This window comes from Medicago sativa, chromosome 3 (genome assembly GCF_051527215.1).
Source record: "Medicago sativa cultivar Bolivia chromosome 3, Bolivia_mono, whole genome shotgun sequence".
Lineage (NCBI taxonomy): Eukaryota > Viridiplantae > Streptophyta > Magnoliopsida > Fabales > Fabaceae > Medicago > Medicago sativa.
Window position 1 is genome coordinate 60441347 of NC_140751.1, and position 26508 is coordinate 60467854.

The 26508-nt window shown below is 36.2% G+C and overlaps 2 protein-coding genes and 1 pseudogene across 2 annotated transcripts; 1 reads left to right on the top strand and 2 right to left on the bottom strand.

Moving 5' to 3' along the window:
* Window positions 1-13543: 13543 nt before the first annotated feature.
* LOC146938797 (uncharacterized) lies at window positions 13544-14351 on the top strand. Its single transcript, XM_085752704.1, has one exon. It carries the CDS (start codon window positions 13544-13546, stop codon window positions 14294-14296), a length of 753 nt encoding a protein of 250 aa, XP_085608830.1. The 3' UTR covers window positions 14297-14351.
* A 3565-nt stretch (window positions 14352-17916) lies between these two features.
* On the bottom strand, window positions 17917-19364 carry LOC146938798 (B3 domain-containing transcription factor VRN1-like). The gene is made up of 4 exons (XM_085752707.1): window positions 19227-19364; window positions 18576-18978; window positions 18333-18478; window positions 17917-18241 (listed from the first exon to the last, which is right to left on the bottom strand). The coding sequence occupies exons 1-4, from the start codon at window positions 19296-19298 to the stop codon at window positions 18008-18010; spliced, it is 855 nt and encodes a 284-aa protein (XP_085608833.1). The 5' UTR covers window positions 19299-19364; the 3' UTR covers window positions 17917-18007.
* Window positions 19365-20715: 1351 nt separating this feature from the next.
* On the bottom strand, window positions 20716-24041 carry LOC146938799 (uncharacterized; annotated as a pseudogene).
* Window positions 24042-26508: the final 2467 nt, after the last annotated feature.

The window sequence follows — 26508 nt, forward strand, 5'->3', positions numbered from 1 at the left end:
TGTCTATTGGATTCGAAAACACAAACAAAGGATTAGTGGAGTTTGCAACGGTCATTTCAAAGGTGTTTGAAGGCGTGTGCTTGCAATTTGGACGAAAGCGTTGACATTGTACTTTGTACGAATTGTACAACCACGTTCTCCACTACTCTGCTTTGTGTCCACGCTACAGGACAAGAAAACAGCTCCAGAATACGGTCTCGCCTGCATAGATGTTCCTTTGGATAAGGAATGGATTTCAAATTTGTTCTTCATAGGACAACAACCAAATCAGGCAAAAGATCATTGGTGAAAGATCAAGCTTCAATAACGACTCTTTGGTGTGCTGGCAATTTCACAACGTCTCTTTCACACCTCTATATAAAGGAGTGAAGACCTAGAGATTTGGTAATGCAAGAACGCTGAACGAAAGACTCACAACATTTTTACAAGTGCCAAACCTCTGCTGAAATTGTTCTGCATTCACTTAGAATTTCTGTGTCTTAAAGTCATATCTTAGAAATTCTTAAGTCCATTGAGTCTGTATCTGATTTGTATTGTGAGCACCTCTGATTGTATATCAAGTGTTCAACCTTAAACAATTTTCTGTGTAATTTTGTTTAGTTAGGAAGTCTCTTGCAATTGTGCTTGAGCAGGAAGTCTCTTGATTGTGTTCTTGAGCAAAGGAAGTCTCTAGCTTGTGTGCTTGAGCAAAGGAAGTCTCTTGCTTGTGTGCTTGAGAAATTGTAATCAGATATTACTCTTAGTGAAATCTCCTTGGAAGTGCAAGGGGGACTGGACTACTTCCGGATTGTGGAAGGAACCAGTATAATTGCTTTGTGTCGTTCTTCTTCTCTCTCTCTGTTTTATTCCGCTGCATTTAGATTCTGATTATCACTTCAGAAGCTGTCTCGCTTAGCTTCTGATCAGTGTGTTCAGTTTTTAGGAGAAACGAAGAATTTTTCTAAAACACAATTCAACCCCCCTTCTTGTGTTTTTCTCACCTTCAATTGGTATCAGAGCCTGGTTTGTTGTGTATCACTTAACCGTGCAACAGTCAAAGATCTGAGAAAAACATGTCTACTCCTCCTCCTACTGGTTCTGGTGAAACTAGCTATAAACATGTCTCACATGATTATAGTGATAGTAAGAAAACCAGTGTTGGAAAAGTTCCAAAGTTCAATGGAGATGCTGAAGAGTTCTCTTGGTGGAAGACCAACTTTTACAGTTACATCATGAGCCTGGATGAAGAATTATGGGATATTCTGGAAGATGGTGTTGGTGATTTAGTCCTTGATGAAGAAGGAGCTGCTGTGGATAGAAAGAAACATACTCCAGAACTGAGGAAACTTTACAAGAAGCATCATATTATCAGAGGAGCCCTTGTCACTGCCATACCCAAAGCAGAGTATATGAAGATGAGTGACAAATCCACTGCTAAAGCTATGTTTGCTTCTCTCTGTTCAAATTATGAAGGGAGCAAGAAGGTCAAAGAAGCAAAGGCTCTTCTGCTTGTACATCAGTATGAGCTATTCAAGATGAAGGATGATGAAACTATTGAGGAGATGTACTCAAGGTTTCAAACCTTAGTTTCTGGGCTACAGATTCTAAAGAAGAGCTATGTTGCTTCTGATCATGTAAGCAAGATTCTCAGAAGCTTACCTGCCAGATGGAGACCAAAAGTGACTGCCATTGAGGAAGCTAAAGATTTAAACACTTTAAGTGTCGAAGATCTTGTTAGTTCTCTCAAAGTTCATGAGTTAAGTCTTAATGAACATGAGTCTACTAAGAAGAGTAAATCAATAGCTCTTCCATCCAAAGGCAAGTCATCAAAAGCTCTCAAAGTGGTTGAATCTGAAGAGGAAGAACAGTCAAGTTCAGATTCTGAACCAGATGCTGCTGAAATGGCCATGCTCTCAAACAGACTTCAATATCTGGCCAAGAAGAACAGAAAGTTTCTCTCCAGAAGGGGTAACTCTAGAAGCTCAAAGAAAGAAGATCAGAAGGGATGCTTCAACTGTAAGAAGCATGGACACTTCATTGCTGAATGCCCTGATCTTCAAAGAGAAAAGTCAAAGGACAAGTCAAAGAGGTCTACATTCAAACCAAGCAAACTCAAAAAGCAGATTAAGCAGAGTTTAATGGCAACCTGGGATGATTTGGGTAGTGAATCTGGATCTGATAAAGAGGAAGCTGATGAAGATGCAAAGGTAGCTGTTGGGTTGGTAGCAACAGCAACTTCAGAAGCTGGATCAGATTCAGACTCAGAAGATGAAAACGAGGTATGTCTAAGAGCAGTGCCAAAGCAAAGATCATGGTACCTAGACAGCGGTTGCTCAAGACACATGACAAGAGACAAGTCCATGTTCCTCAGCCTAACAATGAAAGAGGGAGGAAATGTGAAATTTGGGGGCAACCAGTCAGGCAAGATCATAGGTACAGGAACTATTGGTAATTCCTCTACCTCAATTAATAATGTATGGTTGGTAGATGGTCTTGAACATAACCTTTTGAGCATTAGTCAATTTTGTGATAATGGTTATGATGTGCTTTTTGAAAAACCCAACTGTACAGTAATCAACAAGAAAGACAAATCCATTGTGTTCAAGGGAAAGAGAGTTGACAATGTCTATAAAATCAATTTTTCTGAACTGGCTGATCAGAAGGTGGTTTGCCTACTATCAGTGAATGATAAGAAATGGATGTGGCACAGAAGGTTGGGACATGCTAACTGGAGGTTAATCTCTAAGCTTAGTAAGTTACAACTTGTGAAAGGGCTATCAGACATTGACTATCATTCAGATGCACTCTGTGGTGCATGTCAGAGAGGGAAAATTGTGAAATCATCTTTTAAAACCAAAGACATTGTTTCAACCTCAAGACCTTTAGAATTACTCCATATTGATTTATTTGGACCAGTGAGTACTGCATCCTTATATGGAAGTAGATATGGATTAGTCATTGTTGATGATTACAGCAGATGGACTTGGGTGAAATTCATAAAGAGTAAAGATGTTGCGTGTGATGTATTCAGTAGCTTCTGCACTCAAATTCAATCTGAAAAAGAATCAAAAATTTTGAAAGTCAGAAGTGATCATGGTGGAGAATTTGAAAATGAGCCATTTGAAGCTTTTTGTGAAAAACATGGAATTTTCCATGAGTTCTCTTCTCCTAGAACACCACAACAAAATGGGGTTGTAGAGAGAAAGAATAGAACTTTACAAGAAATGGCCAGAACCATGATTCATGAAAACAATTTACCAAAACATTTTTGGGCAGAAGCAGTGAATACAGCATGCTATGTTCAAAACAGGATCTATATTAGACCTATTTTGGAGAAAACAGCATATGAACTCTTTAAAGGAAGAAAACCCAATATCTCTTACTTTCATCAATTTGGATGTACATGTTACATTCTGAACAACAAGCTCTACCTAAAGAAATTTGATGCCAAGGCCCAAAGAGGAATCTTTTTAGGTTACTCTGAAAGGTCAAAGGCATACAGAGTGTATAATTCAGAAACACTCTGTGTTGAAGAATCTATGCACGTTAAATTTGATGACAAGGAGCTTGAAGATAAAACTTCAAAGCAAGGAGAAAGTTTTGCAGAGATACAGGTTCCTGAAGCTACTCCAGAACCTGATCAGATAGCTGAGTCTGAAGATAGTCCAGAAGCTGAACCCACATCAGAAGCGCAAGATGAAGCTCCTTCTGATGAAGCACAAGATGGCTCACATCAAGTAGATCCTCCCAGAAACACATTCAAACACAAGTCTTCACATCATGAGGAGCTAATCATTGGAAACAAAGATAGTCCAAGAAGAACACGATCACATTTCAGACAAGAGGAGTCAATGATTGGACTAATCTCAATGATTGAACCTACAACAGTTGATGAAGCACTTTCAGATGATGGATGGATCCTAGCTATGCAAGAAGAGTTGAATCAATTTCAAAGAAATGATGTGTGGGATCTGGTACCCAAACCTCAGCACAAGAACATTATTGGAACAAAATGGGTATTCAGAAACAAGCTGAATGAGCAAGGTGAAGTAACAAGAAACAAAGCCAGGCTTGTTGCACAAGGGTATAGTCAACAAGAAGGCATTGATTACACTGAAACGTTTGCTCCAGTGGCAAGATTGGAAGCAATCAGGTTACTTCTTTCCTATGCAGTTAATCATGGCATAATATTATATCAAATGGATGTCAAGAGTGCATTTCTAAATGGTGTCATAGAAGAAGAAGTGTATGTCAAACAACCTCCTGGATTTGAGGATATTAAATATCCTGACCATGTTTTTAAACTGAAGAAATCACTATATGGCTTGAAACAAGCTCCCAGAGCTTGGTATGATAGACTAAGTAATTTCTTAATCAAGAATGATTTTAAAAGAGGACAGGTTGATACTACACTCTTCAGAAGGACCCTTGGGAAAGATATTCTTGTTGTGCAAATATATGTTGATGATATAATATTTGGTTCTACTAATGCATCTCTTTGCAAGGAATTTTCTGAGTTAATGCAGGATAAATTTGAAATGAGCATGATGGGAGAGCTGAAGTTCTTCCTTGGCATTCAAATCAATCAATGCAAAGATGGAGTCTATGTTCATCAATCAAAGTACTCAAAGGAGCTTCTGAAGAAGTTCAAACTTGAAGATTGTAAAGTGATGAACACTCCAATGCACCCTACGTGCACCTTAAGCAAAGAAGATGAAGGAGCTAAAGTAGATCAGAAGCTGTATAGAGGTATGATTGGTTCTTTGTTATACCTCACTGCATCTAGGCCAGATATTTTATTCAGTGTATGCTTGTGTGCAAGATTCCAATCAGATCCTAGAGAATCTCATATGACTGCTGTCAAGAGAATCTTCAGGTATTTGAAAGGAACAACTAATCTTGGACTCCTTTATAGGAAATCCTTAGATTATAAGCTAATTGGATTCTGTGATGCTGATTATGCTGGTGATAGGATTGAAAGAAAGTCAACCAGTGGCAATTGTAAATTTCTGGGTGATAATCTTATATCCTGGGCTAGCAAAAGACAAACAACTATTGCTATGTCTACAGCAGAAGCAGAATACATTTCAGCTGCAAGTTGTTGTACACAACTACTTTGGATGAAACATCAGTTGGAAGATTATCAGATAACTACTAACAGTATTCCCATTTATTGTGATAATACTGCTGCTATTTGTTTGTCTAAAAATCCAATTTTGCATTCAAGAGCCAAGCACATTGAAATCAAACACCATTTTATCAGAGATTATGTTCAAAAAGGAATTTTAGATATACAATTCATTGATACTGAAAATCAATGGGCTGATATATTTACTAAGCCTTTAACTGTTGAAAGATTTGATTTTATAAAGAAAAATTTGAACATGCACTTTGTATCTGATTAAATGCTTGCTTGCTCCTGAATAGGATTTTAGGTTCTGAAGTTAGTTCAGAAGCGGTAGTCCATCAGAAGCTCTTTATTGAGGTTCTGAGGAAAACTCGCTTCTGATGACGTCAGCATCTGAAGTCCAGAAGCTGGATTTATTGCTTCTGAATAGTTGAATTAGTGGAAGCGTTGGGAGTTACTTTTTAAAGTAACTTCTGGCCCACTAATTTGGTAGTTACTCTGTAAACTTCTTACGTGGCCTGCATGTGTTGGTGTATAACTAAAAGGGCAATGATGATTTAATAGCTTTGAAAGTACTTTTCACGCGCCCCCAATTTTGTCATTAATGTTATGTTTGTTTGTCTCTTTTGAATTGCAATCGTTTTACTTTTAACACTTTGACAATTCACACACTACTCACTCACAACAAACACATTTGCTCTCAAACCTCTTGCGAAGTAAGCGCATTCTCTCAAAACTTAGAACCCTAAAATCTTCATCTTCTTCAAATCTTCGTCAATCATCAAATGGCATCATCAAGCTCAAAAGTTTCAGAATCTACATCAAACAAGCAAAGCGTATCAGAATCTGGGTCAATCTACAAAGAGAAGACTATGGATATTCCATGGAAATCCTTAATCGTCCAAGTAGAATCACCAGTGGACTTCACTTCACTCAAGAAGTACGAAGTGGACATGGAAGGCTACGTAGAAACTCAGAAACTGTCTGGCTACTTCAACATGCTAAATGAGCCAACATATGTAAACTTGGTCAAAGATTTTTGGTTAAGGGCTGAAATTGTCAATAGAAAGCCTGTGAAGGCAGCAGATAAACCAGCTGGGTCGAAGAAAGGAAAGAAGGAGATTGAGTTGAATCCCACTTCCTTCAGTAGCCTTAAGATAAGGTCTGAAGTAATGGGTATTCCTGTAATCATCACAGAGGAGATAGTTGCTAAAGCTTGTAGAATGGATGCAGAAGGAAGGTTTCAAGAAATTGTTAAGAAGGATGATGTCCTGCTGCAAAACTACTACAACACTCTTCTGGGTGGTAACAAAGATGCTAAGCCTTCTGAAATGGAGATTCACAACAGAATGTTGGTGAAATTCAGTAACGATTGCTTCTTTCAAAAAGCAGGTGGGTCTGATCAACCCAACAACCAACAGAAGCTAGCAATCTATTTCATGACCAATCTGGAAAAGATAAACTTTCCAAGATATGTATTGGATCATCTCTGCTGGGCTATTAATGAAAGCACAGTCAAAGGAAGGAAACAAGTGCCCTATGGAAGATTGCTCTCTGAGATCTTTTATCAAGGGAAAGTGCTGGATTTGTTGAGAAGAACAAGGGATGCTTCTGATAAATGCTTCAAAGTTTCTACTGCAGAGAAGACTATCAGTAGCAAGACTTTGCATTCAATGCACTTTTTCAAGACAGCTCCTAAAGATGAGAAATGGTTGGAGTTGACCACAGAAGAATCTGAGATTATCAGGGACTTTCCTTCCATAGTTAAGGAAAGTAATCCTGAACACTTAGCTAGATTAGTAGCTGAGTACGTCTTGGAGGAAGATGCGAGGTCTCAGGAGGAAGCTGCTCTTGCTAAAGGGAAAGGCAAGAAGGCCAAAGCAGTTGCTGTGTCAGAAGCTGCTGTTTCTGATGCACCTAAAGGGAAAAGGGGCAGAACGAGTTCTGAATCTGCTCCTTCTAAAGGAAAGAAAGCCAGAACCTGTACTGAGTCAGAAGCTGCCATTGCTAAAGTTGCTAAGTCTGAAGCTAAACCTGTTTCTATCATGGATAAAGGAAAGATGCAGAAGATTGGTGCTGCTTCAATTCCTCAGAAGAGAAGAAAAGGTAAGGCAGACTTGGTAATCACTCAAGAGCAGCTGGAGGAAGCTCTTGAAGAAATGGAGAAAGAAGAGGCTGATCCCAAGCTGAAGAAGAAGAAGGCTCCCCTTCAACTTGTGAGTCCTATGGTTGAGATGACTCCTATAAGGAAAAGGATGGCAGATGAACGTGCTTCTGAACTTATTTCAGACAAAAAGGATCTAAAAGCACAATACACTCATCAAAGAGATGAAAAGCTCAAGGCTTTGGGTTTGGAAGACTGTGATAGGATCTACAAAGATAAATTGGCTGAAGTAAGAGCCATTGCTGGTAAGCCCACTGAAGACAATGAGGAAGACGATATGATGCTCATTTTTGAAAATGCTCCAGAAGAGGGAACTTCAGAAGTAGTTCCTCAAGCTGCTGATCCACAGAAGATCACTTCTGAAGCTGGCCCTGCAGAAGATTGTCAGGTAATTCAGATTCCAGTCACCTCTATCCCCATTTCACCTTCTTCACCATCTGCACCTGAACCAATAGAAGACACTTCTGTCTTAGACAATCTTGCTCTCCACTACTCAGGTGAGTTACCCATTGTCAAATCTACTTCAGAAAAGGCCTCTGAAGCAACTCCAGAAGCAGCTGCTTCTGAAAATGTTGTTTCAGAAAACCCCCACCAACAAACACCTGAACCACATAAACCCACAACACCCCCACAATCACCAACAGCTACCATTGACCCCCAACTCAACACTCATACATCAACTTCACCACAACAACCATCAACAGAAACTGACTTTCAACCTTTACCTGAACACTCCCCAGAACCAACTCCCATGGATGTTGACATCTCTCTAGTCAATGTTCAAGCTCCAACCCCTACCACACACATTGCCTCTGACCAGCCTTCATCTTCAAACACACAAACACACTTTACCATCCCAGTTCCTAACCCTGTTCAAGATTTGGAAATCAGTGATTCTGATCTTGAAATCCTTGAACAACCACCCTCAAACATCCTGGAATTTGAATATATCAATGCTGAGCTTCTCACAATCCTGAGTCAGTTGCATAATCTTGTGGATCAACGTAGGACAATTGATCTCACAAGTGCATATGAAGACTCCTGGGCATCTCTTCAGAACCGGGCAGCTGAGCTGATTGAAGAGATCAAGGCTAAATGCATCAGAGTCAAGCAAGCCTCAGTCAGGAAGTTAATGGAGCATCTGAATCAGAGTCTTAGAGTAAGAAGTTCTACACTGCTCCTGGCAAACCAGCCTTTCTTCTTAGAAACGGATTACTTGACCAGAGAAGCCAGGTTGTGTAAGCTTCTGAAGAAACAGATGGCACAGCAGCAGCAAGAAGCTAAGGATAGGGAACAGGCTCTTCTCCAGAGGCAACAACAGCTTGAAGAACTGTTGCAGAAGAAGATTGAAGAAATGGAGGAGATGAAGAAACAACATCAAACCAACACTTAGTTGCACACCCTTGTGTTTTCTTTTTGTTTGTTGTTTGTTTTGAATTCCTAGTCCTTGCTTCTGAAACCATTCTGTTTTAATTCTCTTTGCTTCTGAATGCTTACTGATTCTGACTGTTTAGCTGCTTCTGATATTTTAGATATTCATGTTCATATATTTTTGATCTGATTAATTTCTTGTATACTCTCTTTTGTTTGAGTTTTTCTCAAATCTTTTTGTCTTTTATGTTTTTTTTTATCTTTTTTGATAATGACAAAAGGGGGAGTATATGTGACAAGTATTTAAAGGCTCTGAGCCCCATTAATGGCATTTGAAATTTTTTGAAAAACTTCTATCATTTTTTTTTACCTTATTGGTATAAGCTATGAACGAACGAAGGAGTATCAAAATTCAAGTAAAATTAATTGAACCATTCTTCTTATCTATAAGTTAATTCTTTCAATGATTCAATTTTGATTTTAAGCTCTGATATTTTTATTGTGCGAAAAATGAATTTAATTAACCTGGATAGAACTTAGGGGGAGCTTACAAACCTCACCTTAAAGACTATCAGACTCAGGGGGAGTTTGAGCTTACAAACCTCAGATTCTGAGCTTACAAACCTCAGAACCCCAAAGTCAACTTGTTAATTAGATTAACAACAATTGATCAATTTTAAATACTTTTGTTTGTCATCATCAAAAAGGGGGAGATTGTTGGAACAAAATGTGTTTAACAATGAACCTTAAAGAGTTTTGATGATAACAAGGTATTAAAAATTGTAAATTGGACTAGCTAATATTTGTTCAAGTGTACAGGACCATAATTATAAAGTTACATCATCATTGGTTCTGAATGAGCAAATAAAGAGCAAAAGAAAATGAAGCTTAGATGATTCTGAAGGCAAAGCGCTCCTGAAGTCAAGCTGCTCCTGAAGAAATACCGCTCCTGAAGTAAAGCTGCTCCTGAAGAATAATGCTTCTGAAGACAAGAGGTCCAGAAGCCACATCATCAGAAGCTGCACCATCAGAAGCTGCCTCATCAGAAGCTATTTCACCAGAAGCTGAAGATCAACTGGATTTGCAAGAACATTCAAAGATTGAAGAATCTACATTGCAAAAGCTGTCTATTGGATTCGAAAACACAAACAAAGGATTAGTGGAGTTTGCAACGGTCATTTCAAAGGTGTTTGAAGGCGTGTGCTTGCAATTTGGACGAAAGCGTTGACATTGTACTTTGTACGAATTGTACAACCACGTTCTCCACTACTCTGCTTTGTGTCCACGCTACAGGACAAGAAAACAGCTCCAGAATACGGTCTCGCCTGCATAGATGTTCCTTTGGATAAGGAATGGATTTCAAATTTGTTCTTCATAGGACAACAACCAAATCAGGCAAAAGATCATTGGTGAAAGATCAAGCTTCAATAACGACTCTTTGGTGTGCTGGCAATTTCACAACGTCTCTTTCACACCTCTATATAAAGGAGTGAAGACCTAGAGATTTGGTAATGCAAGAACGCTGAACGAAAGACTCACAACATTTTTACAAGTGCCAAACCTCTGCTGAAATTGTTCTGCATTCACTTAGAATTTCTGTGTCTTAAAGTCATATCTTAGAAATTCTTAAGTCCATTGAGTCTGTATCTGATTTGTATTGTGAGCACCTCTGATTGTATATCAAGTGTTCAACCTTAAACAATTTTCTGTGTAATTTTGTTTAGTTAGGAAGTCTCTTGCAATTGTGCTTGAGCAGGAAGTCTCTTGATTGTGTTCTTGAGCAAAGGAAGTCTCTAGCTTGTGTGCTTGAGCAAAGGAAGTCTCTTGCTTGTGTGCTTGAGCAATTGTAATCAGATATTACTCTTAGTGAAATCTCCTTGGAAGTGCAAGGGGGACTGGACTACTTCCGGATTGTGGAAGGAACCAGTATAATTGCTTTGTGTCGTTCTTCTTCTCTCTCTCTGTTTTATTCCGCTGCATTTAGATTCTGATTATCACTTCAGAAGCTGTCTCGCTTAGCTTCTGATCAGTGTGTTCAGTTTTTAGGAGAAACGAAGAATTTTTCTAAAACACAATTCAACCCCCCTTCTTGTGTTTTTCTCACCTTCAGATTATAGACGGGTAACCAAACATGTCATTAAAAAATGAGTAAATTGTATAAAATTTTGGAACCTACACATTTACCGATAGTAAAAAATGTCACGATCTATAAGTAATTGTATTTTGTTTTGGCACAATAAGAAAATGTATTTATTAGGGAAAAATATATGCAAACATTATACTGTTGTCTTTTTTACAGAGAAAATCATACAAAAAAAAGTTATGTTTATACCGTATGAATTTACAAATTTAACATCAATTTTTTTTTTTTGGAAATAAATTTAAGTGAATTGGATTCCTATAACGCTTACGAAAGTAATTTTCAACCATCTGGATGAGTCAATTACTTACCAATTGAGTCAACTTTCATGGCTAAGAGATTATTTAACTTAGTAATTTCGATTTTTTTGGATTGATGAAAAAGAAATTACCTTAATTTTCCCCTTAATGATTAGGCCCGTATACGTGCATTTTGAATAATTTTGATACACGTTCTGAATTGGTTTTAATTTTGAATGCTTATGATTCATGTTTTATTTTTACCGGAACTTATGATTCATGTTTTAATTAGCGCATTAATAATTTGCGCTGAACAATTTGATTCAGTTTTGAGTAGAAAAAGTGTATAATATTTCATAAATGTTAAGATTGTCTTTTTTATGCAACATAAAGATTAAGAATTGATGGACATTTAAAATATATAATCTCATTGACAAATTTGAGTGTGTGATGAAGAATATGTTTTGCTAAAGATAAAAAGAATAGGGGATAAAAAAAAAAAGATAAAAAGAATACCATTTGTGTTTAATGTGCGTATTAATGGTCATATTAATTTGTGAATAATTTTTTTTTACGTAAGCAGTTAATTAGGGAGAAACAATACACATGCACTTTTGCATATTTAGTTTCATTAAATTAAAAAAAACATATTAAAAAATAAATGTGAAGGGGATGCAAATTCTAAGTTTTTTCACGGGATTATGTCAAACAGAAGAAAAAGAAATGTTATTCCTTGTTTTTTTGTTGACGGTGCTCTGATTGAAGGGGTTGATAATGTGCGAAATGAAGTGTTTTCTCATTTTTCCTCTCATTTTAAATCAAGTCAAGCAGATCGCCCCTCGTTGGATGGTTTGAATTTTCGAACCCTTTCTGTCAAGGAGGGGGCTGGTTTGGTTAGACCGTTTACTATGGATGAAGTGAAGGCAGCAGTGTGGGAGATTGATAATTTTAAATGCCCAGGTCCGGATGGTGTTACTTTTGGCTTCATAAATTTTTTTTGGGACCTTCAGAAGGATGATGTAATGCGTTTTTTGGTGGAATTTCATAGAAATGGTCGGTTGGCCAAGGGGATCAACAGTACTTTCATTGCTCTTATCCCGAAGTTTGACAGTCCTCAACGGTTGAATGATTTCCGTCCTATCTCTTTGGTGGGAAGTATGTACAAAATTTTGGCAAAGGTCCTTGCTATTAGGCTTCGAGTGGTGATTGGCTCAGTCATTTCAGAGTCTCAGTCTGCTTTCATTAAAGGTCGTCAGATTCTTGATGGTATCTTGGTGGCTAATGAGGTTGTCGATGAAGCTCGCAAACAAAAAAAAGAATTGTTATTGTTTAAGGTGGATTTTGAGAAAGCCTACGATTCTATCGATTGGCGTTATTTAGATGCGGTGTTATTGAAAATGGGGTTTCCAACTTTATGGCGGAAATGTATTAAAGAATGTATTGGAACAGCCTCAGCTTCGGTTTTGGTTAATGGTTCACCTACTGATGAGTTCAACTTGGAGAGGGGGTTGAGACAAGGCGATCCCCTTTCTCCATTTTTATTTCTTCTGGCTGCAGAGGGGTTTAATGTCTTGATGGAATCTTTATTACTTCATAATATTTTTACTGGTTACAAGGTTGGTGCTAGTGATCCGGTGGTGGTGTCTCATCTTCAGTTTGCAGATGACACTTTAATTTTAGGAGAAAAATCGTGGGCAAACATTCGTGCAATGAGGGTTGTTCTGTTATTGTTTGAAGCTTTGTCTGGGCTGAAGGTGAATTTTTCTAAAAGTCAGCTGGTAGGTGTTAATGTGTCTAGTTCTTGGTTAGCAGAAGCCACTTTGGTTCTGAATTGTAACGTTGGTTCTCTTCCCTTTGTGTATCTTGGGCTGCCTATAGGTGGTAATGCGAGACGTTTGGCTTTTTGGGAACATGTGCTTAATCGTATTAAATCTAGACTGTCTGTGTGGAATTGCAAACATTTATCGTTGGGCGAACGCTTGGTTCTTTTGAAGTCAGTCTTGTCATCTCTGCCTGTTTATGCGCTATCCTTCTTCAAAGCTCCTTTAGGTATTGTATCCTCTATAGAATCTATTTTAAATCGTTTTTTTGGGGTGGGGGGGGGGGGGAGTGAGGACCACAAAAAAATATCTTGGGTTAATTGGAACACTGTTTGTAGGAGTAAGGAGGTTGGAGGTTTGGAGGTAAGGAGTATTAGAGAGTTTAATGTAGCTTTATTAGAGAAGTGGTGTTGGAGGTTGTTATTGGAGAGGGAGAGTCTGTGGTGTCAGGTGTTGTCAGCTCGTTATGGTGTGGAGGGAGGGCAGGTGTTGGGGGGGGGGGGGCGTGAGGTTTCTCATTGGTGGCGTGTTATTGCCGCTTTACGTAGAGAACCTTGGTTTGTTGATAATAGTAGGCGTTCGATTGGAAACATATTTACTACTTCTTTCTGGTCGGATGTCTGGGTGGGTGGTGTATCTTTTCGAACCAGGTTTAGTAGATTATATGATTTTTCAAAATTTAAGGGGGATACTGTGTCTGAGATGTGTCAGCTTGGTTGGGGGTATGAGGGTGATGCTTGGAGGTGGAGGAGGTGGTTGTTTGCGTGGGAGGAGGAGCAGTTGGGGGAGCTTATTCTTTTACTTCAAAATGTTACTCTGCAAGTTGACAAAGAGGATACATGGTATTGGTCATTGGAGAGTTCTCGTGTTTATTCTGTTCGTAGTGCTTACCATTTCCTGACGGCTCAACATTTTAATACTTCTTCCGTGGCGTCGACATCGTTATGGAATAAGGATATCCCGTTGAAGGTAGTGCTTTTTGCTTGGCGCCTGTTTCGAGATAGGTTACCTACAAAGGATAACTTATTTCGCCGTGGGGTTATTGATTTTGATTCTCGGTTGTGTGCTTCTGGATGTGATTCTTTGGAAAATTCTTCTCATTTATTTCTGCATTGCCACAGTTTCGGATCTGTTTGGAACTATATTTATAGGTGGATTGGTATTTATACGGTTACTCCTTGTTTTGTAGCTGATCATTTTAATCAATTTTCTTTTGCTGGTGGTGGGGCTAGGGCCCGGCGTTCTATTATTCAGGTGATTTGGTTTGCTACCGTGTGGGAAATATGGAAAGAAAGAAACAACAGGATTTTCAATGCAAAAGAGTGCTCCTTGTTACAAGTAGTGGATAAAATAAAGGCTACTTCCTATGCGTGGTTGAAGGCGAAATGTGACTCTCTTCCACTAAATTATCATGGGTGGTGGCTTAGTCCATTTACTATGTTAGGCACTACATAGATCTGTTGCTTTCTTTTTTCTCTTTGTTTGTACATATTGTATTGACTCATTGTTCTTCCTTAGTACACCTTGTGCTAGGGAGAGCATTTTGATTTGGTAATATATATCATTTTAGCCTCTTCAAAAAAAAAAATGTGAAATTATGAAAAGGTAGCTTATGACCTTATGTTTACAAACATATTAATAAATAAATTTAAAAACATATTTGAACAAAAAAAAATTAAAAACTTATTAATAAATAAATGAGAAACTTCCTTAAAAAAAATGAGAAACTTATGACCTTATGTTTACAAACATTGATTACAGATTTTATTTTGAACAAATACATTAATGATTTTTTATTATGATATTTCTAAATATAAATCAATATAAAATTGTTAACTTCAATCAAAAACACATATGTGACTAAAAAAAGGCAATATACATAAGTTTTTTTTTGTGTAAAAATATAATAAAATTTAGATAATATATATTTTTCAAATTGTTTTGTAATTATATAAGATGTCGAATTTGTCTCGATTAGTAAATTTATAATATCAACTTTTTAAATGTTTTGCTAGTAATTAATTAAAAAAAAAATAAAGATCAAAAGTGCATCGAGACAGGAGTGCTATTAAGGCAAAATTACACGAAATATGAAAAGGCACACGAATTTCTTCATAGTTGTGATAATGACATTAGGCAGGTAGTAGCTTAATCATAAGTAACCATTGATAAATGAAGAGCTGTGAACTTGTGATAATGGCCGGATGACTAGTTTTTAATTTTTACAAGTACAAGGTTGCAACGATGGAAACGTTACATAACAAGGTATATAGGTAAATTAGAAGCTTGTAAACAACAAACAAAAATACACCAAATCAAGCAAAACTAATACTGATACATAATCAGAAAAATGAATTCTCAAAACATTCCTCCCCTTAACAGAGACGAGTTGCACACAGAATCTGCATGTATGCTGAAAAAATTCTGCATAGAAATAATACGGCACGCCACTCCCTCACAAGATCTTCTAGCATGCGCTGAAACAGACGATTACACTCTAAATCCCATACACAACAACGGATTAGATTCCCATTGAGTGATTGCATAGTTGAACCCTCGGTGCCTTTGAACAAAGCAAGTTTCAAGACTCTATTTTTATCCGTCTACTATTGAAGTTAACGATAAAAATTTATCCGAGAATATCTTGTCATTTCTACTTTCCCAAATGTTCCACACAAACAAACCAAATGTTCATAACTTCTCTTCCGCAACTCCCCCTCCTTGCAACAAACCTAAAAATTAACAACGGATTAGATTCCCATTGAGTGATTGCATAGTTGAACCCTCGGTGCCTTTGAACAAAGCAAGTTTCAAGACTCTATTTTTATCCGTCTACTATTGAAGTTAACGATAAAAATTTATCCGAGAATATCTTGTCATTTCTACTTTCCCAAATGTTCCACACAAACAAACCAAATGTTCATAACTTCTCTTCCGCAACTCCCCCTCCTTGCAACAAACCTAAAAATTAATGAAGTGTGATCATCTCCCTTCATTGTTGTTAGGATCATAAATTAAGTTGAATCTTGATAAAGAGCAATGAGTATACATATAGATTAAAAATCAATTGAGGGCATAAATTGAAATGCAAGAATTGAGAAAAATAAGTTGCATGATCACTCAAGAAATATGGTTATCGTTCAGAGATGAACTACTATTTAACACCCTAATTATCCATCACTCCCTTCAAAGATGCTTGAACTACACTCCCCTCCCTTGAAAAGTAAAATTGATATTCCCCATGCTTGAATTTCAACCCCACCTTTAATAATTAAATATACACTACACTTTAATCTATTTTAACATAAATAAATATTTTTATAATATATACTAATTTTGAATTCAAGATTTAAAAAATCATAATTAGTTTTTTTATAATTTAAATGTCAATTATAATTAAATTTAAATATTTTGTTATTAATTTTATAATTTGGAGTATAAAATTCACATTTAAATAAGCATTACATGATTGACTTTAGTAATTTTTTACATATTTTAATTTTATTTTGAGTTGTTTCATATTTTATAATAGGGTTTAAAACTACATTGTGAAAAAAAAAATAGCAAAAAATATGTATTCAAATTTTGATTATATTAAAATGAACCTGTAATACTATTTTTCTTCAAAGTGTGTTAGATTTTTTTAACATAAGAGAGGAGGGGAATGTAATTCTAGCTTCTCTCAAGGGAGGGGAGTGAAATATTTTCTAATATATTTTGAATAAGAGGGGAGGCAAGTGTATATTTTAACATAAGAGGGGAGGGGTGTGTAATTCAAGCATCTTTGAGGGGAGGGGAGTGTAATTTACTCTTATAAATTCTTAAGATCTAAGCACAATAATATAGGCTCTGGACGTATAGAACTAATTTGAAGAGTTTTGAATTGGTATTGTGAAGTATTTTGCTCCCCCGTGTGTCTTATTAACTCTTCAAGAAATTCCAGTTTATTCACCAGTCGCGTGAGCGACACGATACATGAATAATTGACCACACAACTTTTCCGTATTTTGGACGCTCACACAATGAATGATTATGTGCACGCACGATCAACCAACGTGTTTCCCAGAATTTTGTGATACTGTACTTTTGCGCAAACAATCTTATATCTAGTCATTGTTTATACAAACCTTAGGGGAGGTCAGTGTAATTTCCCCCTTTTTTTTAAACAGTTTAACACCAACTCCTTTAAATGTTATTCCCTCATCTTAGTAATTTAGTCTTTTGTTTCTTATAAACAATGACTAGATATAAGATTGTTTGCGCAAAAGTACAGTATCACAAAATTCTGGGAAACACGTTGGTTGATCGTGCGTGCACATAATCATTCATTGTGGGGGAAATTACACTGACCTCCCCTAAGGTTTGTTCAAACGACACAAACACCCCCTCTAGTTTTATAATAGACATTAACCTCCCTTAAAATATATGGATACCTCCCTTAGAAATTAACACAGTTTGTTTTTAGGTTAACACTCCAAACATCTTTTTCCTCAGACATATGACCAAGCTCCAGCCTCAAACATGTCCATAACGTGTGAAGGTCTTTCGATTTTTTCGCCTCTGGTACTGTTATCGGCATCGGAATAACACCCACTACGAGTAACTCATCAAGACTTTTATTTATTTCCCGTTTCCATTAGCTCTTTTTATTTTTTTTACGTTTTTGTTTTATCTTGTTGTGCTGATGATGTAGGTATCTTTTTCTGGCAGATAGGTAGAGGTAGTTGTTACTTGAAGATGCGTCTTCTTATTCTTATATATTCAATAATTCAAAAGCAATATTCATCTGTTTATTATCCCTTTTTGTATGTTTTATTAGGATTGGGATTTGCTGCTGTACCGAAATCCTAAAGTTTTTTACACATTTGTATAAAATCTCAATCCGTTTCACACGTTTTGGATGATTAGGGGACTTGTTATGGCATCTACATGAGTGTTGTTTTCTGGGCAGTGGTTCATTGTATTCATACATAACAGGATTATAATAACTAATTATCTAACAAAAGATATATCTAAACTTTCATTCAATCTTTCCAGGATTTGATAAATTTGATAGAAATATAGAAATTCCTGAGTCATTATTTCAAACTTAAATACAATTACAACCAAATGTCAACATTATCACTTCACCTATCACTCAAAACAACAATGTCCAAAACAGATACATTAGAAAACATGAACTTTAAAAACCAAATCTTTCTTGTTTATCAGTTCAAAGACACAAACATCTCCTGATTTCAGTCCACTTTCTCTTGCAAATAAGTACCAGCCCGCGGAAAGGCGACGGCCATTTTTGCTCTCATAAGAACGAAGTAGTTTCACATTCCATGATCTTTTCCCAATCAGCAGCATCACATTCTTCTCCTTGTTCTCAATAACCCCTTTAAAATCCGGTACAGACTGCATAGTATAATACTATTATCAATCATCATAATTTATAATCACAGCATAAATGAATATATGTAGTAAAAATTGTGTTTGTGCATCCTACCAGAGTATGTTCTACAAGATTAATTGGCTTGATGAGAATTGTGAAAAAATGATTGCATGAGATGAAATTTTGAGCCACTTCCTGAGCTCTAGCATCCTTTGGCCAATTCATTGATGAAGTTCTTTTAGTAGTCTTCTCATGATCACCTGCATATATGTGTTCAATGTAAATCAAAGAAGAAACTCTTGGAAAGTATCAATCCATTACGTATACTGTAAAGAAAATCATGAAACTAAACCAAACCTCGAACTTTATTATGTAGACGAGGAGAAACGGAAGGTGATCTTTGTCTAGCCTTCTTCCGATTAAGCCATTCATCCAAAATCTCCACTGATTCATCATCACTATCATCAACATTGTCTTTTTCATCATCAGTACTGTCACATGAAGAATCATAATCTATTTCCACTGCATTCCGGTCAAATATGTGTACATCAAACCTGGAAGTTCCTTTATATTCAAACACCACCAATGAGCCATGTCCAAGAGAGTAATTTTCAGTAAAAGTTTTCCAACCCTTTTCCAACCAAATCTCACCATCGATTTTTTTCCAATAAACTTTCCATTTAGTGCCATCAGGAGACTTTATCAACACTGGATTTGATAGATGAACTCCATGTCTCCTAGTAAACTCATTTGGTATTTTCTGTAAAAATTAAAGAACCCCTTTGGTCACTAAGCAAAAAGCGTCAAATATAAATATTCCTTCTATATAAATACAACACTGATAGTTAAACGATATTCATATGTTATGTGCGTATCCATCATAAAATTTCCTAGTGCTAATAATATAAACAAAAAATATGTGAAATGCAAGTATGACATGTTACATGTGTGATGTGTGGGTTATATGCTAAGAATTCTAAAGTAAATAGTATTAATAGGAATGCTTACAATCTTTTGAAGATTAGTTTGGAGAATGATTTTGAAGAAACGGATGGGAAGGATAGAACTTCCTCTGGCCATGGATGAAAGAGTTTAAAGTGGAGATGATGTATTTAATTGTGGTGGTCTTCTATACTAATAACGTATTGTGGTGGTCTCTGAACAAGCAAACCTCTTCATTGTTCATGGTAAACTTATAATTAAGCTACATACCTAATGTCATTATTACATCTTCCAATAAAATCGTGCGACTCTTCATTGTAGTATTTCAATGACTACTTAGAATTAGACACACATTCATTTTTTTGGTCGTCACATTTCTATTTCAATTGATAATACTAATTTGTTTTGAGTCCCTCAAAAAAAAAAAAACTAATTTGTTTTGAGAGTTTTCTGAAAGTAAAAAATTCATTTGTTTGATAGATAATAAATTAGAATTATACACACATTTTACATAAATTATATTATAAAGATATTTGTATATAAAAAAACAAATTAAATTATTTATAGCCTTATTCCCCTCTTAATCTATACTATAATAAGAAAACTAATTACTTCCAAATTTCCTTCATCATCCTCCTCTAATTTCATAAAATCACTAATATGATGGATTAAATTATCATTTTAAGTTAATTATTCAATTTTGTTAATTTGTATTGGTTTAGTTGTTCCAGTTAATAATTACGTTCGGTTCTCAAGCTAAGTTAAAATTTCATTGGTTCCCAAGCTTTTGAAAGAACAAAAAACGAAAGGTCGACCAAAAGCTTTTCTTGGAACACGTATAGAACTTTTATCAAAGTTTTTTACTTCTACTATTTGCTTTTGAATTATTTTTTATATTATTTTGAAGGAATCTATTACTCCTTCCATCTCACAATATTAGTCGTTTAATATTTATGCACGATTATTAGGGAAATGATTAAATGTGTTGATTTCAATAGTAAAATTAGTTGCATTTACTAAAATACCTTATTAATTGTAGATAGTACAGTAGTCAAGTTGGATGAAATTCAATAAATAAGGGTATAACAGTGGAAAAAAATAATAAATGTTGCATTGATATTGTAAAGTAACATTTATTTTGAGAAAAAGAAAAAATGCTAAAGAAACAGTAATTATGAGACGGATGGAGTGCTATATACATATAGGTTTTCCTATCATGTGCAAATTTAGATCATGTCCAATGGTAAATTTAATTCAACAACCTTCAACACCCACTTTTTTAATTCCCAACACTCCACATCATTTTCTCTCTCTTAATTCAACACCCATTCAATTTTTACCTCTCCAATGGTTTTCATTCAACACCCTACCCCACCACTTTTTATTTCTTATTCTATTTAATTTTTGTTTTTATAATTACATAAAATTATAATTATCGATTATAATTAAATTAAAATAATACAATTAATTTTTTTAAAAAAAAAAAAATATTTATTTAAATATTTTTTTTATTTTTTTAACTTGAAATGCAATACAGCAAACTAAGCATGCGACACATAAATAGCTTAAAATGAAAGACAACAAACAAGCACACAACACACACGTAATTTATTTAGTACGATACAAATGATCTTCAATTACGAAACATTCCAAACTTTGTCCATATGTGCTTCACTGGATCTGCTTGCAATGCGTGATGAACATTTGGATCACGCAACTCGGATCTAGCACGCACATGATTTGCAAAAGTGGGTAACACCTCGGTCGAGTATGGTTGTGGTGTACTAGATCCACTTCCCTCAGATTGCTCAAAATCGGTCCAACGTTGAGCATATGTATCTCGTTCATCCTCAACAATCATATCATGTAATATGATGCATGACCTCATGTTGATACCCAAATCGGTTATGTCCCACAAGCGAGCTGGTTCACGGATGATTTTAAATCGAGCTTGAAGCACTCCAAAAGCACGTTCGATGTCCTTCCGACATCCCTCTTGATGTTTTGCAAATAACTTATCGGGTTCACTTTGAGGAAGTCTAATTGATTTGACGAAAGTTGGATAAGAAGGGTAGATACCATCAGCTAGATAGTATGTCATATTATAGGGACGTTGATTCACAAAGAAATTCACCCTTGGAGTCTTTCCCTGTTCCACATCATCAAACACTGGTGACCAGTCTAGATCGTTTATATCGTTCAACGTTCTCGGACATCCAAAAAAGGCATGCCTGATCCATAGATCATGAGATGCAACTACTTCAAGAATAACTGTGGTGGTTCCCTTATCCCCCTGGTAAATTGACCTTCCCATGCTTTAGGACAATTTTTCCACTCCCAGTGCATACAATCAATACTCCCGATCATCCCTGGGAACCCCCGCATTTCACTAACATGTAATATTCTTTGCAGGTCATCTTGGGTTGGTGCTCTCAAGTACACTTGCTCATACAGTCGTATGATTCCTTTGCAGAATCTAAGTAAGCACTCCAATGTTGTACTACTTCCTATTTTGATGTATTCATCGACCACATCTGCTGTCACACCATATGCTAACATTCGCATTGTTGTGGTACATTTTGCTAATGGTGATATACATTCTTTGTTGGTGGCATCAACTCGCTGGGTGAAGTAGTTATCACTACTTGAAAGGTCTCCAACGATTCGAAGGAAAGCGTGTTTTTGCATCCGAAACCGACGACGAAACATTACATCGTCATATGTAGGCTCATTGGCAAAGTAGTCGTCAATGAGTCTTTGGTTAGCTGCTGCATGATCTCTATTTAAATATTTTCTTGTACGAGATCCACTACCTGATCCACTACCTTCCTCTAGTTTTTTTCGATGCTGAATATATCGATTGACGATATAAGTGTCTTCAGCATCACGTTTTGGGAAGTAGGCTTCCATATCAAAACCAAATATGAATGCAATTTGAGATATTGGAAGTAAATCTGAATGCAATTTGTGATATTGGTAGTAGATGTGAATGAGATTTGTGATATTAGAAGTAGGTATGAGTCCCTATATATAAGCAAATAGTTAAAGTCACAGATGGTATAATTATTAAAGTCACGGATGGTGAAGCAACATTGACAAATAGTGGAGATAGTGGAGATAATAGTTAAAGTCATTGATGGTTTATTTAAAGCAACACTGACAAATAGTGGAGATAATTATTAATGGCAAATAGTATGTGAATTATTAAAGCAAATAAGTCAGGGGGAACTAGACAACACTGACAATTAAAGTCACGTATAAATAAAGTCACGTATAATTATTAATGGGCAAATAGTGTGTGGTGGACAGTGGTGGATAGTTAGTAATGGGCACACAGTGAGGAAGACCATAGAATAGTATGTGAAATTAAAGTTTGTGAAATAACTCACGGGGCAAATAGTATGCATAATTATTAAAGCAAATAGTGAGGAAGACCATAGAATGGGCACAAAGTTAGTAATGGGCAAATAATATGCATAATTATTAAAGCAAATAGTTTGTGAAATAAGTCACGGGGAACTAGACAACACTAGGGACTATCACTGAGGACTAGACAACACTGACAATTATTTAAAGTAAACACTAGGGGACTAGACAACACTAGGGACTATCACTGAGGACTAGACAACACTAACAATTATTTAAAGTAAACACTGGGGGACTAGACAACACTGACAATTTTGACCGAATACAAACAAATATTACAGTGAAATTAATTTCCAAACAGTTCACGCACCAAGTTTTCCAACAGATCTTTTTTCTTGTCATCGAGATGCTCTTCGGAACTTAACTTTATGTACAATTTCATTTTCTTCAATCTGTTTTTCTCTTGTTGCACTGCGGTGTACTCTGTCATTTTATTAGTGTACTCTTTAAAGTGTTCCATCTCTTGCACCTTCATTTCTTTGAATTGAACCCACTCCTTTTCCACCTCCTCCAAGCCAGCGTCCTTGCCTTTCTTTTTTCCTTTTTTTTAGCTGCCTCCCTACCCATTGGACGAGCACTAGATCCTACAGAGTCCTCGTGAGATCTCTTAGATCCACTACTTCCTGAGCCAACATTTCCTCCCACTTGACTGCCATAACGAGGTTGATCACGGAGAGCGTGCCATTCTTCCTTTAAAGTAAATTGAACATTATTCCCACATGCATATATTTCTTGGGCTTTTGCCAACACATCATCTTCCGACCAACCGCTTGCTTGCTGATGCTTAGCGGTATCATAAGCACCAACCCATTTATTTATTAATTTGCTCATATAATTAAAACGGTTTCGTCATGCAATGACATCGCGTGGAGAATCGAATGAGCAATGGTCATTACAATACTCAACAATTTTACCCCAATATGCTTCACTTGTCTGGTTTCTCCCGACAACACTGGATGTTCCATATTTTATCCACCCACTAATTAACGCCAAATTTTGTTCAGTGTTCCATGATGGTTGCTGGTTTTTCTTGCTCTTAGGAGTTGTATCCTCTGGAGTGACTTCATTAGATCTTGTCATTCCACCACAATTTATTTGTGATGAAAATTCAGGATATTCACCAAGACTCTGAAAATTTTCATTCATCATCGGAATATAACCATTAAATGGGGGTGTTTGAGATGGATATCCCATCATAGATCTATATGGATGAAAGTTGTTTGGAACAGAGGATGAGTGATTGAAATTTGAGGCAAAACCAAAATTAGGCATGTTTTGAGGATTTTGGTTGAGAAATTGATTTGGGTTTTGAGGATGTTGGTTTGGAAATTGATTTGGGTTTTGAGGATGTTGGTTGGGAAATTGATTTGGGTGTTGATAATTGTTGGGATTTTGGTAGTTAAATGGGTAATCAGAAGAATTTTGGGTGTTGAATTGATTGTTGTTGGGATCCATTTCACTAATCAAAGACTAAAACTTCAAAAGAAAGGGCTAATAATAAGATTAAATGAGTGAAAAACTTGATTTTTTTTCTGTGTCCAAATCAAATGATCCAAGTCTCTATTTATAGAGAAAAAAAATCACGAATTTTGGTAAAAAAAAAAATTATTTCCAATGAAATAATTGAGTGTAAAATATGAAGATAATAAAAATCCTGCCAGCCAGTAAAAACGCGCCACCTGTCCTAATCTTCCCAACCACTTTCTCTCTCCGCGTTCCCCTGACCTGTGACGTGCCCTGTCGGCGCGTGTAACGCATGCGCCATTTTTCACACAATCACAGCGCGCCTCGTGTCTCAGCTGTGCAGGATTCAACTTGTTGAATCTCTTCATCACCCAACTCCTCCATGTCATCTTCAACAAGCAAGCTTCCAATGGTTCAATAGCCTTCAACACCCTTTCAATAACCCCATTGGAGATGGTCTTATACATGTAAAGAAGTTTAAAATAGTAATTTGCATTGAAATTTGTACATTTTGTATTTAATATATAACTTGATGTAGTATTTTGCTATCAATCAAAAGTAAGTATTTTTATATCGTTTTCTCATGGACTAGTGCGATATCACAAACCGTTTAACATTGATTATCATCTTAAGTTAGAGTTTGATCATTTATTTGTTTAAAATCTAATCGAACTAAAAACAGTAATTAAAATGAGATTAATAAAGGCGTAAAAGCGTTAGGATTAGATTTCATTGATCAAACTTTTGCATATATCCTTATTATCACATACATGAATTCTAGCCATTAATTGATATTATCATATACCACTCGACAACATTATTCATGTCTAAATAATGTTGTGGTTTCAACCGTATCGTCTAATCGACGATTTTTCAATCTATTAAATGATCTAATAGCATTAAGCTTTAATATTTGAAATGATTATCAAAGCCTAAATTCCATTTCTAGAATTTAAACTTTGATAGATGATTATCGTAGGTCTTGATTCAAAAAGTATTTCTCAAATTCAATTCAAATCATAAATGAACATAAATTGCAAAGATAATATTAATATCAATTAAAACATTAGAATCATATATTGAAAGATCAAAAGAGATACATATTGTGATTGATCAACTACATCTAATCCTAACAATAGAGATTTACCTACACATCTTCATGATAGCCTTGCAAACTTGAAAGAAAAGATGAAACATCATACAAGATTGTGATTTCTCAACAAATATTGAAGTTTCCAACCTCTAACACTCTTGCTATGAAGTTCTCTCTCTAAATCTCCCTATCTCCCTCTAGAATTTTACCAAGATGTCTGAAATAAAATAAGAGAAAGGCTTGTGTAGCGAGTTGCAGCTCGCTATAGAGAGCCGAGTTTCCTTCGCCAGTGGATTTCTGCCACGTCATCACTTTGTCCTAAGCCGCCTTAATTCGCTGTGGCGAGGATGTTGCTCATTGTGGCGAGCCCTTGTTCTTCAAAAATCATGCCTCTCTGGAGTTTTCTCGCTCTTCACTCGCTTTAAGCTTGCCATGGCGAGTTGGCTCTTCACCCGCTCTTCACTCGCTTCAAGACTCTATTTTTATCCGTCCACTATTAAAGTTAACGAAAAAATATTATCAGAAAATATCTTGTCGTTTCTACTTTCCCAAACGTTCCACACAAACAAACCAAATGTTCATAACTTCTCTTCCGCAACTCCCCCTCCTTGCAACAAACCTAAAAAATTAATGAAGCGTGATCTCCCTTTATTCTGGTCCCATGTGTCTTAACTCAAGAAATTCCAGATTATTCCCTAGTCGTGTGAGCGACCCAAATCATCGTCCACATGCAATCACCGTGTTCAGTAGTGTATTTTGATAGATTTGAGTAGGGGGATTGATTTGAGAAATCATCAAGAAATGTCACAGTGTTTGATCATCCAACCCCCCTAAAATGCAACAATTTAATGGAAACAAGTTTCCAATACTGTATTTCATCTAAAAATAAACTACTTCTAAGTAAAGTTTTTGACAGTGTATTTTGATAGATTTGGAACTTTAGGTTTGCCAGCCTAGTATCCCATTTTAACTGGTTTCATTAGTCTAGGTAAATAAAATGATCCACTAGGTTTAGAGAAGAAAAAAAATAGGGCTAACAACATGTAACACTCTTGTTAACAACTCTCTTATTTCATGATTTCTTGTAGGTCCCAATATTTTGGAAATGGGTACCTTGTATGAGAAAATCTTGTGTGGTCCTGGTCCATACAAGTGGTCTTTGGTCACACAAAGAGAAAAAAGAGAAGAGAGAGAAGAGAGAAGAGAGAGAAAATGGAGAAGAGAGAAGAGAAGAGAGAGAAGGAAAAAACTTGTATGTGTGACCAAACCAAAATTCTTGGTCCCGGTCCACACAAGTGTTTCTCACCTTGTATTGCTAACACTTAAAAAAAAAATACTGGCACACTTTCCTTATTTTGAACTCTC

What these genes read in the sequence shown, in the direction of transcription:
- LOC146938797 (XM_085752704.1), top strand. Translation starts at nt 13,544, where the DNA reads ATGTGTCAGCTTGGTTGGGGGTATGAGGGTGATGCTTGGAGGTGGAGG.
- LOC146938798 (XM_085752707.1), bottom strand. Translation starts at nt 19,298, where the DNA reads ATGGCCAGAGGAAGTTCTATCCTTCCCATCCGTTTCTTCAAAATCATT. An exon ending in TCTACATAATAAAGTTCGAG is followed by an intron (nt 18,479 to 18,575) that starts GTTTGGTTTAGT and finishes ACATATATGCAG; the next exon opens with GTGATCATGAGAAGACTACT. An exon ending in ATCTTGTAGAACATACTCTG is followed by an intron (nt 18,242 to 18,332) that starts GTAGGATGCACA and finishes TATACTATGCAG; the next exon opens with TCTGTACCGGATTTTAAAGG.